This window comes from Vicugna pacos, chromosome 19 (assembly GCF_048564905.1).
Source record: "Vicugna pacos chromosome 19, VicPac4, whole genome shotgun sequence".
NCBI classification, from domain to species: Eukaryota; Metazoa; Chordata; class Mammalia; order Artiodactyla; family Camelidae; genus Vicugna; species Vicugna pacos.
This window is the reverse complement of record NC_133005.1, coordinates 39,781,795-39,795,631: the sequence shown is the minus strand read 5'-3', so window position 1 is coordinate 39,795,631 and position 13,837 is coordinate 39,781,795. Positions and strand designations below refer to the sequence as shown.

The following is a 13,837-nucleotide window of genomic DNA, read 5'->3' as shown; positions in this document are numbered from 1 at the left end:
AATCTCGTGGCCCCGCCCAGAGTGCTGTGGGCCCAACGCTGGTGGAACTGGATCTCGAAAGATGGTTTTGTGGATGTAGGTTGTCCGTGACACCCACAAACAGACCTCTTTCTACCAACCTGGTTCCCGTGCCTTGCCCTTTTAACATCTTTTCTACTGAAGTACTTGGATTCATGCTTTGTCCATCTTTTCATTTGGCCCTGGGCACTTTTTAGCACACTTGTGACTTGAGTCAGCAATTCTCAATGGTTGTAACTGGGCTATTTCTATTCCAATCTCCCCCCACTTTGGCTCAATGGAATGGCTCACACTAAGAACATCTTTTGCCCGGGACAGCTGCCCATCCAGAAGTCGGCTGAAATTTTTGTGGGTGATACTGCTTCCTTGAAGTTTCTAATACTGAAAAAGAGATCAATTTGAGAGTGGAAGTCACTCAGTCGCAGTGCTGGCCTTGACTCCAGGATGCAAAAATAAATTGCTTGTCTTCAAGTATTTTTTTTTCTTTTTCATGTGACAGTGGCATCTAGATTTTAAAAACTATCAGGTAGGGACTGCATTATCATTTTTATTTTTAAAATTTTCACCTGGCTTTAAGTCCTCTAGACAAAGCTTAAATATCTTTCATTGTCTTTAGCACATGGAGTGGCATTAATCTGGGTCATTTAAATAGGTTGCTGTGTCGAAAGTCAATGTGTACCTGAAATAGATGGTGAATATGCTCTGTAATAAATCATCTTTGAAAGTTCGAAAAAGATGCACATCCCCATGATGTCTCGTGATGGGGAGACGGGGGTGACATACCTGCAGCTAACTGTCGAAATGGATTACTGCACTTAAAAACAACCGAAAAATGGATTTTGTTTAAAAACAAAAGTTCTAAGCTGTGACTGCTGTTGCCCGAAAGGCATCCAAAGCAGAAAGTGTCTGTGACGGACAAGCTGGGCAGAAGACGGCGGAGAGCCAGGCTAAAGGCGCCAAGAAAAAGCACCTGCATAGCCCCCAGCTAGGACTCGCCTTTAGGAAATTCTTTAGGCATAAGGTCTGTATCTTGTCAAACTAGGAGGGGGAAGAAAAGAACCCTGGTCTCCACCACAGGACACATGTGCCTTCCTGCCTCCACCCAGCTCCTCTTCAGTGAAGACGGAGCCTTGGGTGGTGGGCGTCATTAGAGGGGAATTAAATATGATGTGAATCAAGTTTCAGTGATTTTTCTTTCAGTTCTCAGTTATAAACATCTCAGACTACTTTCCCCGTGTGGACCAGGGTTCTGGGGTTATCCTTCTAACCCAGTGTCTCCCAAATGTCGAAAGCTTGCATACCACCTGCATCATTTCTGACAGGTGTACTGTTACTGACTGGTACTTTTATATGGAAGTCGACTCACTTTCTATTTGAAGGTGTCTTTAAAAGAAACTTCATGTTACATCACCCTTGGAAAACCAGAAACATTTTTCATAAGAGGAAGCTCCCATTATAAGGATAATTTTAAAAAGAGATTATATTCTAGCTACCTCGTTCGTTTTAAGCTCTGAGTCCATTGCCCTTTCCAGCCTTATTAAAGGGCAATTAGCCAGAGGTAGAGACGCGTTACAGATACACCAGTCCCCGACTCAGATTCTCCGCCGAATGGCCCTAGAATGATGAGAATTGAAAAGGGAAAAGTATTTTCCTGATTTTAATATTATTTAATATGCTATCTCAGCACAGCCTGAAGCCATCTCTGATACCACCAATGGTATGCCTTCTACACTTTGGGAAATACTCTGCTAACTGCAGCATAACAATTTTGCCTTTCTGTGGTCTGTTCCGCCTCTTCCCTGTGTTAACTAAACTTATGCTGAACCCAGACGGAAGCCCAGACAGAATCAAACAATGAGTGAAGGCAGAGCAAGGTCTCCCATGTTCTTGGAAAGTAAAGGCAGCAGAGAAGTCAGTTTGGGAGATTTCACTATTCTAATGTCTAAGAAAATGCCAGTGTTTGTCTAAAACCATCCATTAAAGGGATCCCAGAAATGGGCTAGCATGCTTCTGAATGTGCCTGAAATATCCACTATTCTCCGCTAAGTTGAATGAACTTATTAAAAAGAACTTCCCCAGCTGGCTGTGATAGTCCCCGGATTGTGTATGCAAATAAACGCTCCATAGAAAGCTCTCGTGGCTGAATCTGCATTTGATAAACAAACTGTGTTATGAAGCCACCCTTCAGTTTCCATACAGAGTTATTCTGTTCTGTAAAGAGAGGAGGAGGTGGATGGGAGACGTTGCAGTGGGGGAGGCAACATTAGAAAGTGGCACCACTGTACGTGGGAGACAGTTTGGTAACTGCTAATGACACAGTGTCACAGATCTGGTACAAAGGAACCTAGCTGAATTCCACGTGGGGCTTCTGTGAGCAGGGGGCCTTGAATGCCCAAGACGTGTGCAGCTTCCCCCCACCTTGCAGATGTGTGTCTCGTGATGATATTCATTGCATGCACTGCAAAGTGTCACGTTTCCAGAATCTCTGCCCCTCCCACAAGTGGACCACCCAAGTTCAGCATCCCTGGGGCTTCTCCAAATCCTTGGCCTCACATCCTCCCACTGAGTTGCATTTTGGCGTAGGGGAAGGTTCTGGAACTACTGGGCGTAGAAGACATAGAAGTAGCGACCCCTTCTGGGATTTCTGTAAAACAGACCTGAGGTTTTGCCTTGAGGTATCTTCAGTCTTTTTTTTTTTTTTTTCCCTGACATCAAAGTTAAGAGGACAACTCTCAGATGTTCTTAATTCTCATTTATACATCAGTTTGGTAGATCTCATTGGCTTTTACCTTCATGCCTGGGACCGTGCTTTTCTTTTCCTGGACTGATTGTTCTGTCACCCAAAAAAGATAGGAGAATAGGGCCATTAAAACTGACCAGACAGATTCTATCAATGAACCTTGTTATGGGAGGTGTGAGACATCCACCTTGATTTCAGTGTAACCTGGGACAGAAGAGACGACGTCCAAGCATTATCTTCTAGTTTTGCTCAAAAAAAAAAAAAAAAACCCCAAAAAAACCAAAACCCCCAAAAAACCAACCACAATGGTTATCAATTCTGGCTAACTCCAAGGTTCATTTCTTTCTGTCAACATTCCTCTCTATAAAAAGAATTTTCTTAGTTTAAAAGAGTGGAGGAACCTGGAATTAATCAATGAAATGTTTATTGTTAGAAATCATAAGGCAATCAGCAGCATTTCTTTGCTGAATTTGAATCTTTTTTTTGGTTCTTGGCTTAATCACATGCGATGCCTCAGAATAACACTTTTTCACCCGTCCTCCAAACAGTGGACCTGACCACGTGCACACAAGGCAGGACGTTGTTTTAGAATGTCTGCCATGCCCGGAAATGTGCCTCTCCCCACTCAGGCTTGCTCAGTGCCTGCCCTCTCTTGTGAGGCAGCTAAACTCTTAGCAGCTGCCTCATGTGATTCATAAGCTTCTGCCGCACCTTCATTGTTTTTTTGGTTCTTGGTATAACATTTGTATCTTACTAACACCTCCCTCTCCCACACCCAGACATAAACACAAGATGAGAACTTATTGTGGAAGAAGATAAGGGTTATCTGATATGCAATCCCCTAATCTAATACATTAGAATCTCATGGGTAGGGTTGCCTGATAAAATAGAGGTACCCACTTAAATTCAAATTTCCGATAAACAGCAAATTTTTTTAGTGTGACTATAAGTATGTCCCAGGCAATATATGAGACCTACTTATGCAAAAAAAAAATGATTCTTTTTCGATCTGAAATTCAGATTTAACAGGACATCGTATTTTCTCCCTGTTATTTGCTCGGTCTGGCCACCCTACTCAGGGGATTGTTTCCAAAAAACACGGAGAGAATTTCTGTAGTCTCCTCCCGAACGCAGGCAAAGAGGAGTAATTCAGCTGATGCTGGCAGAATGCCATTTGGAGCACTTCTTTGGAAAGTGAGGAGATGAGTGGGCGGGGAGAGAGATGACTCACAGTGGTCTATGACTCCACCAGTAACGAGCGGGTGGCAGGCGGGAACACGGCGTGGCAGGATGCTGTGTGGGCACCTCTCTGTGGTCCCTCGCATGCAGTTAATTTGTTATTTACCGAATGCCAGACACTGAATCCGATGGGAGGTGGGGAAGTAACGGTGATCAAGGCGTCACAGCCCTGAACCTTCACAGAGCCCACAGCCTGGCCAGGGAGAAGCATAGTCAACAAACAATTACACGGATATATTAGAGTGATATTATTATATGCCTGATAGAGGCATGCCCTTGTGATGTTTTTCAAGGATCTCAGGGTATCTTCCCAGGGCAGAAAATTGGCCATTTCCTGGTGAAACTGAGCAGTATAGATGTGTTTCTCAGCCTTTTTCTCATTCTCATCTCTCCACTGGGAAGCTTTTTTAAATACTTTCTCCTTAATTGCCCTTCCCCCCATGGAATTTTAGTACAACACATATACTGTTTATCTGTTTATGTGCTGTGGCCCTTAGTAGGGTCAGAGAGTATATTAATATCTAAAACTTTTCCAAAACACATCACCCAAGGGCAGGGCAACATCACCTCCAACTCTCCCCCCACTTGGAGCTAATATTGCCCTGGCTGAGCATGCGTGGTGTAGACGGTCCATCCCCGATGGGGAGAACAGCCCATGGAGTAGGGTACCTTGGTGTGTTAGAGGCAGTAGAGAGGGAGTAGCTGTTGAGGGTTCAGCTTGGGCACTGGACTGCCTGGCTTCAGAAGTCAGCTCTGCCCCTTATGACTGTGATCACAAGCAAGTTATTTAACCGCCTGGGATCAAGATGTTCCTAACTATAGAATGGACGTAACAATTAGTTCCTTCCTCATAGGACTGTTGTTAGAACGTTCAGTTGCCTAGAACATTGCCTGGCACGGGTCTCTTTTATTGTTATTATTCAGTCACAGTTAAAAGTTGGAAATCTCTGTGCCTAGTCCCCTGGGACCATGGTCCCAGCTTCAGGGGGCTGAGAGAGAGAGGAAGTGAGTAAACTGGACCTGTTCTGGAAGGGTTCTAGAACTCCAGAACCAGCCTTCGTTTTTTTGTAACTCCCTGTGGCTCTGGCTGAGTAAACTGAGCACCTAGGAAGCGGCAGCCATGAGCCGGACAGATAACACAGCATCTAAAGTACAGAAAGCAAAGCAACAGAATTTAAATCAGAGCAGCGTGGGGTCAGGAAGCGATGGAGCGCCTACTGCAGTGACGTTAGCCGGATCCATGATTTACTGAAGCCAACAAGGACCCTTTCTGAGAGGTGGAAGTGAGCTCAGCCCCACCCCCAGGTCGTTGGTCTCGCACCCGGGGATTCTCCCAGAAAGCAGCAGGGGAGCTGACGCTGGGGACCAGGTCGGGCTACTCCTGCCGTTTCTACTTCCGTCACGTCCCTCTGATGCTCGCCGAGGGCTCTGAGAGCATCCTGTTCCCTGTGCATGGGGTGTGCTTCGTTCCGTCTCCATTTCATCTCTGCTCGCCCTTTAGATCATTGGCACAGGCACCCCCTTTCTCGGTCAAGCCTTCCCTAATTGTCATGACGGATCTGATTCTCTGGTTCAGCCTTTTTTGTTTGTTTGTTTTTTAAAGCACTGGATCCTCCCCTCCCCTCCCCGCCATGGCACTTATCATAGTTGAAATCTTACATTCATTTGTGGAATTATTTGTTTAGCGTCTTGCTCTCCATGAGGACACGTAACCCCAGCACCTATAGTACACATCCCAGGTCTTAGAAGACACTCCATGCATTTTTTATGAGTATGTAAATAAATAATAATACGTTCCTCATATTTTCTGAAAAAGTGAGCAAGCTAGTTGGTGGAGGGCGCTTCCTTGCCACCAGCCCTCGCTCGTGTAATTGCCGTTCAGAGCTTAGACAGCACCAGGTGTCCGAGAGCATTTGGGACATGCATAAATGCAGGACCGTATGAGCTCAGCCATTTTGATTTCACTGTTGCTGCAAGGTAGAGTTTATTTTAAACCCCAGCATTATGGGATTTTATCCATTTTTAAATGTAACTGGGAGTATTCCAGGATCACCTGTCACAAAAGTAATTTCTAGGCATCGGCCCTTTGTCTCCAGATTCGAACATAGAATCTGCTCAATTAATGACTCCCTCTTGGTATCAAAAAAGTCAGCGTGGAAGATACTGCGTCTTGCATCAGACAGCAAAATTCACGTCATTTGTGGACACCCTTTGGAGAGGCGTTGTGCTGTGTGGAAAGAGCGCCAGGGAGGAGCCAGAGGTCAGATCCGAGGCCAGGCTGTGCCCCATATCCGTGTCGGGCAGGTCAGGTCGTGGGCCTCCGTCTCCCCATCTGTGAAAACGTGGCACTGGACTAGGTGGTCGCTCAGACTCTTTCCAAGGTCAAAAGTACTGTTTTTCCACACCCTGTTTGTGCTGCCAGATCTTTTTTTCCCTTTTAATCAGAAAATGTAGTCAAAGATCTGACACCCCCGGGAATTGAAGGGTTTTTGTCCCAAGTCCCTGGAGCAAGAATCATTCAAACGAAGATGCTGAAGATGAGGGGTGAGGTCAGATGAGCCCAGTGTTAAAATTTTTAATGCAGTGTTCCCTCCTGTCGAGATAAATAGAGGCTGCAATTCTCTGAACTCTTCCTTTGTCCCATGACTTGGGAGCTGGCAGAGCATGGGGAGAGACAGCCCAACCCCTGAGAAGGTCCCATGTCCCAGCATGGCCGCCCAGAGGGGAAGGGAAGATTGGGGCCAGGAGAGAGAAGGTGGGAGAGAGAAAGAGAGAGAAAGGACAGAATGAAGAGCATTTGTAGTTTTCTGTCCATTACAATCCACTCAGTCGCATCTACTTTAGATGTGGGCGTTGCATCTAAAAGTGCAGAAACGGGGCATGCGGGTGCTCTTCAAACTCAGACCTCTTCAGTGAGTTCCTTACACAGACGCTGCAGATTGGGTCAGGGATCTCTGAAGTGGAGCTTGGGAGGAAATCTTAGACACCTCTCTTTTAAAGTATATTTATTGTCACCTGTCTTTAATTTCAAATTTGGATGAGTAAAACAATGCATCTTTATCATATGAATAAATATGCAAGTATGGGAAGTGTGTGCTCAGAATGTTTTTTCTGCCGTGAACATGATCAAAACCATTTGCCAACCGATGGGCTCATCACCAACTAACCTTCTAACAGCAAGTGCCTCTTACAATCACCTTGATTCCTAACGTGTTACTTCCATAAACATAATACGTCATGGTTCTAATTATGTGTTTCTTGTCAAAGGAAAATAACTTGACTTTTTCCAAGATTTTAACACAAATCCACATCCATGTAGAATATTTGGAAAAGACAGACAATTGTGAGGAAGACAGTTAACAGGCATGACCCCAGCCCATGTGTATAAAAAAGAGACCTTTTGCTTTTGACAACCTGAGATCATTGAAAAAAATTTTAAACTCCTCTAGGGTGCCGAAAAGTCACCCACCACTCCAGCCGACATCAAGCCAGACAAAGGCCATGTTACGCCCCAGGAGCCCCAAGGGGCAGCCAAGAATTCTACGTCCACTGAAGCAGCAAAGGAAGGAGCCAAGGAGAAGGGCGGGCCCACCTCTCTGCCTCTGGGAAAACTGTTCTGGAAAAAGGTAAGTCCTGTCTTCAAGATCTGGAGAGTCCTTGGGGTTAGGATGACTTGAGAAATGGTTTCTGTTGGACCAACCAGTGTACTCAGCAGCGCGTGGAGCTTCTTCTCCTCCAGAATGACTCAGCTTGCCGCTGAGTTGAAGACTTTTAACTTACTCCTGGGAAAAAAATGAAATGCCTGTCTTGTGATAAACGTGTGTTTCGTGGGAAAGAAAAGGAAATGGAACAAGTAAATGTTTCGTTCTTGGAATTACTCTGGTTCGTGACAGAGGGGTCGTGGTATTTTGTGATTTCGTTTTCTTTCTAAAATGGTGGATTACTCTGGTTTCCTCCTGGTTTTTTCTGAGCTCTCTCCTCCTGGCGAGATGAAACAACTCTGGGTTCTCTCTCTCTCTCCTCCCCTGACCAGAGATAATCACTAGGTCTCACTCTCCTTTTGGAAAACCAAGGTGTCAGCCAGGTCACCATCAGGGCAAGCACACAGTGTGCTCTGTGATAGGAAAGTTCAAACCACTGCCTGATTTTTTTTCCTCCTGTAGAATTAAGTTGCCAAGCAAGGAAATGGGGTGTGCGGGGCTGAGTAATTCTGAGAGCTAATTCCTTGATCATCCTTGCTGAACAAACTCCAGCTGCCACACACGTTCAGAGCCGTTTTAAATGTGGCCAAAAGATGAGCGAGAAGTCAAGGATGGAGTTGGGGGTGGCAGGGGTGTAATCCATAGAAAGGAAAAAATCTAATTTAGCCATTTCAACAAAGCATCCGTGCCACTTGGCACACAATGCGAGGAAGGTGATAAATCCATGCCACCGTGGTATTAGTTTATTCTCATGTCCAGAATCCAGCTGGATTGCTAAAACTTTTTCCTGTTTGTTTTGTATTGTCCAGAAATCTTCCTTCTAGGTCCTGCCCAGAACACAAACTCCAAAACTTTATGAAAACTTTGGATGATGTCATTTGGCATTCTGTTCTAATCCTCCTTCCCCACCCTTTTGTTTTTTTAAAAAAAAATATTTTACTGGCAATGTAATGAAGGGAACAGTTTCTAAGTAAGTTACACGCATGTATTGGTGACAAAGGAGATGACTTAAGTGACTCACATTCAAATATTTTTACTTAAATAATCATATACAGATGTAAGTGTATTGGGAAAGATAGAACTGGCACAATAAACTCAAGATTTAATATATGTATTTTGCTCAAGGTGAGAGAGACCGCATGTCTTTAGTTTAAAAAGTAATTCAGTTAAAAGGAAAGTGTTATGTAATTAATGGTACTGACAGTAAGTAAATAATGGTCAGTTGGTGTTCTCAGAAGGCAGATGCTAAGACAAAAGTGATGTGCAGGAGATTTATTGGAGGAAGCCGACTGTGGAGGGTAAAGGGGGGGGCAGGAGCAGGGAGGCTGCAGACCACACTGAGGGCCTGACACCTGTGAAGGGAGAGAAGGAAAGAAGAGAGGGTCTGAAAAACCTCAGACTGAGGGCGATGCTGAGCCGGTGGGGAATCGCAGAGCACGGCTTGCCCACTGCGAGGGTCCTGCATGGGGCACAAAGAACCGTCTAGCACCCTCTGTGCTCAGTCATTTCCTGGGAGCAGCTTGGCCTCAGCGTCAACACAGTAATGGATGCCAGTAGTGCGTACAGTGCACCAAAAATGATACAGGAGGTCCACAAACAACGGAAGTTTGAGGAACACTGATATAAGGGGAAAGAGTCTGGAGTCAGACAGGTCCCACGTTGAGTCCCAGTCCACCTGGATGAGCCTCAGTTTCCTCATCTGTGAGATGCAAATAATAATCGTACCTATGTCATGGAAATGAAGTGAGGGTTAAATTAAGTCATGCCGGGAAGCCCCGGACACTGGGGCTCCCACAACAGCAGCCCGTGGGCAATCTCTCCTCCAACGTCGTTTATTTGCTGTGCGCCCAGGAGGGTTGAGGCATTAACCCGTCCACTTCATCTTTCTGTGCCATCCACTTGGGGGAAGCTTTTAAGCTTCTAAACCTCAAATATTTTATCTTATCTCACGGTCGATAAAGGAGATGTTGGTTTCTTTGAAATTCCAGCTATTCCCATTGAAAAGGAAAGTCAGGACCACATGCATTCCTCTCCCTGATGACCGAAGTTCGTTTATTCCGGTCTCTCAGTTTTGTTTTGTTTTGTTTTGTTTTTTTCACCATTTTCTGCCTTTATTTCTTTCGATGATTATAAAAATAATGAAGTTAAGAGAAACTAAAAACCACATCACCTATAAAGCTTGTTTCCTTCTTTCATCCAATCAGGAAAAAAAGCTCTGTAAAGAAGTGACATAGGGGAGAGTCACTCATTTAGCAATACTGTAAGTCGCTTTCTTCGTACGAAGGGGTGCGTGTGTCCCCCAAGCACTAGGCTTTGAGGAAACGTCAGCAAAAGGACTGCTGCCTTCTTGTAACATACATTCTCCTGGAGGCACTTACTCCCAGTAGGAGACAAAATGACAGTCTTTGTGTTCTTTTCTTTAAATTAGAATAAGCTTTGCTTGTAACACCATCCTTATAAAAATTCTGAGAAACAAAGAGAAACCCTTGAAAATTCTGACATTTCCACTAACTGACCCTAAGCTCTCTTTCTTCTCTTTTAATTGAGAAGCTTTTCAACAAGCAAATTTTGACGTTTGTAAGTCTGCAATGATGAACATCAGAAATTAACGTTTCCTGTAACAGGCTGTCAATATGGAATTATACGGTATTTTGACTTTGTCTTGATGGCTGAAGTGGTTTTATTGTAAACAAAAAATAACAAAGAACTTTTGAGAAAATTAATTTCGAATTCTGTTGTGCGTGACAAAAAAGAGTTTAAATCCAGTTACTTGGGCAAACTATGCCGTTTATTTTTCTGGGTTAATTGAGATACCGTTTGCCGTGTGACCTTACAACAGTAACTTACTGTGGGTTTCTTTCTCCTCATTTGTTGAATGAAACGATTAGAATAGATGATCTGAAAAAAACTGTTGTGTATGGCAAGTTTGCATAAATAGCCAGAATCAGAAAGATGGGGCTCTGTAACTTCTGACACATTATTTGACCACTCAGAGCCTTTATCTTCTTATCTGTAAAGTAGGGACCATGTTTATCTCACAGTGTTGTTATGAGAATCCAATAATTTACATAGAAAGCGTCTGAGACATAGTAAGTGCTCAATGAATGATTTTACCATCATTTCTTCAAGTATGACATGGCTGGTTATGATCTAAATATCCATGTGTGGCTTCTGGTGCCAACAGCACCCACGGTACAAAACAAGTATAAGACTTATTTGCTGCATCAAAAGACTGAAATCCATTTGGAGGAACAAGATACATACGAATCCATGCACATGTGCACGTGTACATGTGTGTGCGTGCACACAATTAGTAAATGATCCATTTGGAGCATCTTTAAAATGGTGCTTTTCCTGCTTTCCTTCGGGGGAGACAAATGATGAAGCAGAAAAATAATGCGAGCCCTGAAGCCAGGGAGAACTGAGTAGGAAAATAAATGAAAAATTCCTCTGACTCATCTGGGTTATTTGTTTCAAAACCCGAATCCTGTGTTTGATCCCTGAGTCCACAGGGATCTCGGTTAAGAAAGTCTGGCGTAATGGCTGGACGATTATGGAGGCACCTGAAGGATGGGCTGAAATATCTGGGCTTGATAGAAAAGGTCTTAGGTCCACCGTGAAATCTGTGAACGCGGAACAGCGGTCACATGATCAAAATGGTGCTTCCAGAGACCTGCTAGCAGCAGGGTGCCTGCTGGCTTAAGTGCTCCCAGGTGACAGCATTTTAAAGCAGCATTCCTTTAAGAATTGACTGGAGAGGCGCTCCTGGCAGTGAAGTTTATATGATAACTGCACAGCTTTATTCTCAGCATGTAAGTGTCCAAACAAGATCCTTTAGGCTTCAAACTGGATCTGTGTTGCTGTTGTTCTTAATGAGACCGGACAGTTTTTAGACTCACCAGATAACAGCCAGACGTCCAGTTCACCGAGACAGATCGAAGTGTTTCCGGGTTTGAGATTTGAATGAATTTGAAACACGCTCTGTGTTTCTCCTGACCGGCCGCTGCACCGTGTCACGTTCCTCTGACTGCAGGGCCTGAGAACCTCAGAAATGCCTTTGGGTCGGCAGGCGTCGACCTTGCACTTGAGAATCATTCTCTCTCATTCACTTTGAAGTGAGCTGCTCCGTCAGCAGCACCGTCCGATTTTCCTTCCTGTCTCTGAAATTCCCTTCAGGACCCCATTCCCGACATGGCAGAGGCAGCCCTCTCTCCTCTCCAGAGGTTAGCCATCACCACGTACCCCTCGGCGGGGGCAGTGAGGAGTTGGAATCTGGGATGGCTGGTTCCTCAGCTCGTAGGCGTTCTGCTGTGCGGAAAGGATGAGGAGAAAAGGAAGCAATTGTCCGAGGCCACTTCGTCTGTCATTGTGTGTTGACTATGGAAGCCACGCCGGTTACAAATACACATTGAATGTGAGACGCAGGATGCTGTGCTGTGTGATGCAGGACGCAGTCAGATTGGAGGGAGAATAGAGACACACTTCAGTCTTCGAAATCTGTGGTTTTAGAGTAAGAGCAAATGTTTAGCGGGAGTGGGTCTAGCTCAGTGCTAGAGCGCATGCTTAGCATGCACAAGTCCTGGCTTCCATCCCTGGTACCTCCATTAAAAAAAAAAAAAGAAGTTAATAGATGTTGGAGCAGAGGCCTAGAAATGAGGGGAGATCTACTTCCGTTCTGAAGACATGGAGCACTATTGTTAAAAACTAACCCACTGCTTAGCATACAGCCCTGGAGTCCGGGTGGTTTCCATTATCACCTTTGTTAGTCCTGCTGCTTTTTTTCAGTTCTGCGGAAGTGCATCGAGTGCACATTCACGGGATGGGGAGATGCAGGCCAACAAAGAATAGTAAAGGGTCAAAGCCACGTGCAAGGAGCCGTCTTTGCGCAGCTCTCTGGAATCTGGCCTCGGGCCTGCTCATTCAGAGTCTGTTTGGTCAGTGACCTGTGAGGCAGCCTTATCAAGGTTGCAAGCTGGGTTCGCTCATTAACGTGATCCCCAATATAAACGATCAAGATCTCAAAACGCTGGCACAATGGACTGAAGCTAGGATGCCCCAGAATTATTGTTTTACAGAGGTCAGTGTGCCGCTGTCCTCTAGGGAGCGGCTCATCAGGATGGAACTGAGATCCGCGTCCTCCTGTGCCCATTCCGCTTCCGGAACCGAACATAACCGAAGAGCAGTGTTAAAAAGGCTGCTCTTAACGGATCCAGGGGCAAACTCTGTCTGGGCCAGATGTAAGGAAATTACGAGAGCAACGTGGAACGAGTCAAGAAAAGTCATAAACAGGCCTCATAGGCGTAACTTGAGGCGCTGCTCCCCGGCATTCACAGAAACTGCTACCGTTAATTGAACACGTGCTCTGTGCGGGCCCCCCTGTGCTGAGTGCTTTACATGTACAAAACTAACATCAGCGGTTTTCATAGACTGATGAACAAAAATCCACACCAATGTTCATCCCACTCAAAGTTCTAGGAAGCTAAGAAAAGTGGTCACAAATTAGTCCAGGCCCCCACGTGTCCCTGTGGGTGATCACTGCCAGACCACACCACTGCCACCAGAGCCACCAAGGAGAAGATCCCTGCCACCTGGCCTGACACATCACTGATGTCCTCACAAGCCCGCCAGAGCCCACCTGCCACTTACAAAGCAGGGAGGAGAAGGCAGCCTGTGTTATGCCCAGCTCCGGGGGCAGCTGCGTGGGGCACAGAGGGACACCACTTAACCAGACCCCCTCTCAGCATCCACATGGCCCCTGTCTGCCAACTCCAGGGGAGCTGATCGGGCCTGAGTTGCTCTCACAGCATCCTACCCAGAACTGACCCTGCAGGTATCCGGTCCACCTGGAGTCCTCCTTCCATCAGTGAATTCTTTCTGTTGTCCATTTCTTAAAATCTTTATTTCTGCTCCATCCATATACCTTGACTTCTAGAAAAGACTACATACAACTAAACCCTCTTTACAAACATGGTTCAAGTTGTTTCTCCCCAGCATACACACACCTTCCAGAGTCTCTAACTCCCCTGGAAATGGAGGTCTTCCTGTACATACCAGGAGGAGCTCTGTGGCCCGACCCCAGCCACCAGACGGAGGTGCGTCTCAGCTCCGCTTCAGCCATGACTTTCCCATCACATGCTTT

At 45.4% G+C, this 13,837-nt stretch overlaps 1 protein-coding gene across 16 annotated transcripts in view; it reads left to right on the top strand.

The window, feature by feature from the left end:
* The window catches only part of BCAS1 (brain enriched myelin associated protein 1), a 129,928-nt gene that overhangs the window by 90,069 nt on the left and 26,022 nt on the right, over positions 1 to 13,837 (top strand). For all 16 annotated transcript variants that reach the window (XM_072944450.1, XM_072944446.1, XM_072944452.1 and 13 more), the window contains one exon: positions 7,447 to 7,623. In XM_072944450.1, coding sequence (XP_072800551.1) covers positions 7,447 to 7,623 — 177 coding nt within the window. The remainder of the gene's footprint in view (positions 1 to 7,446; positions 7,624 to 13,837) is intronic.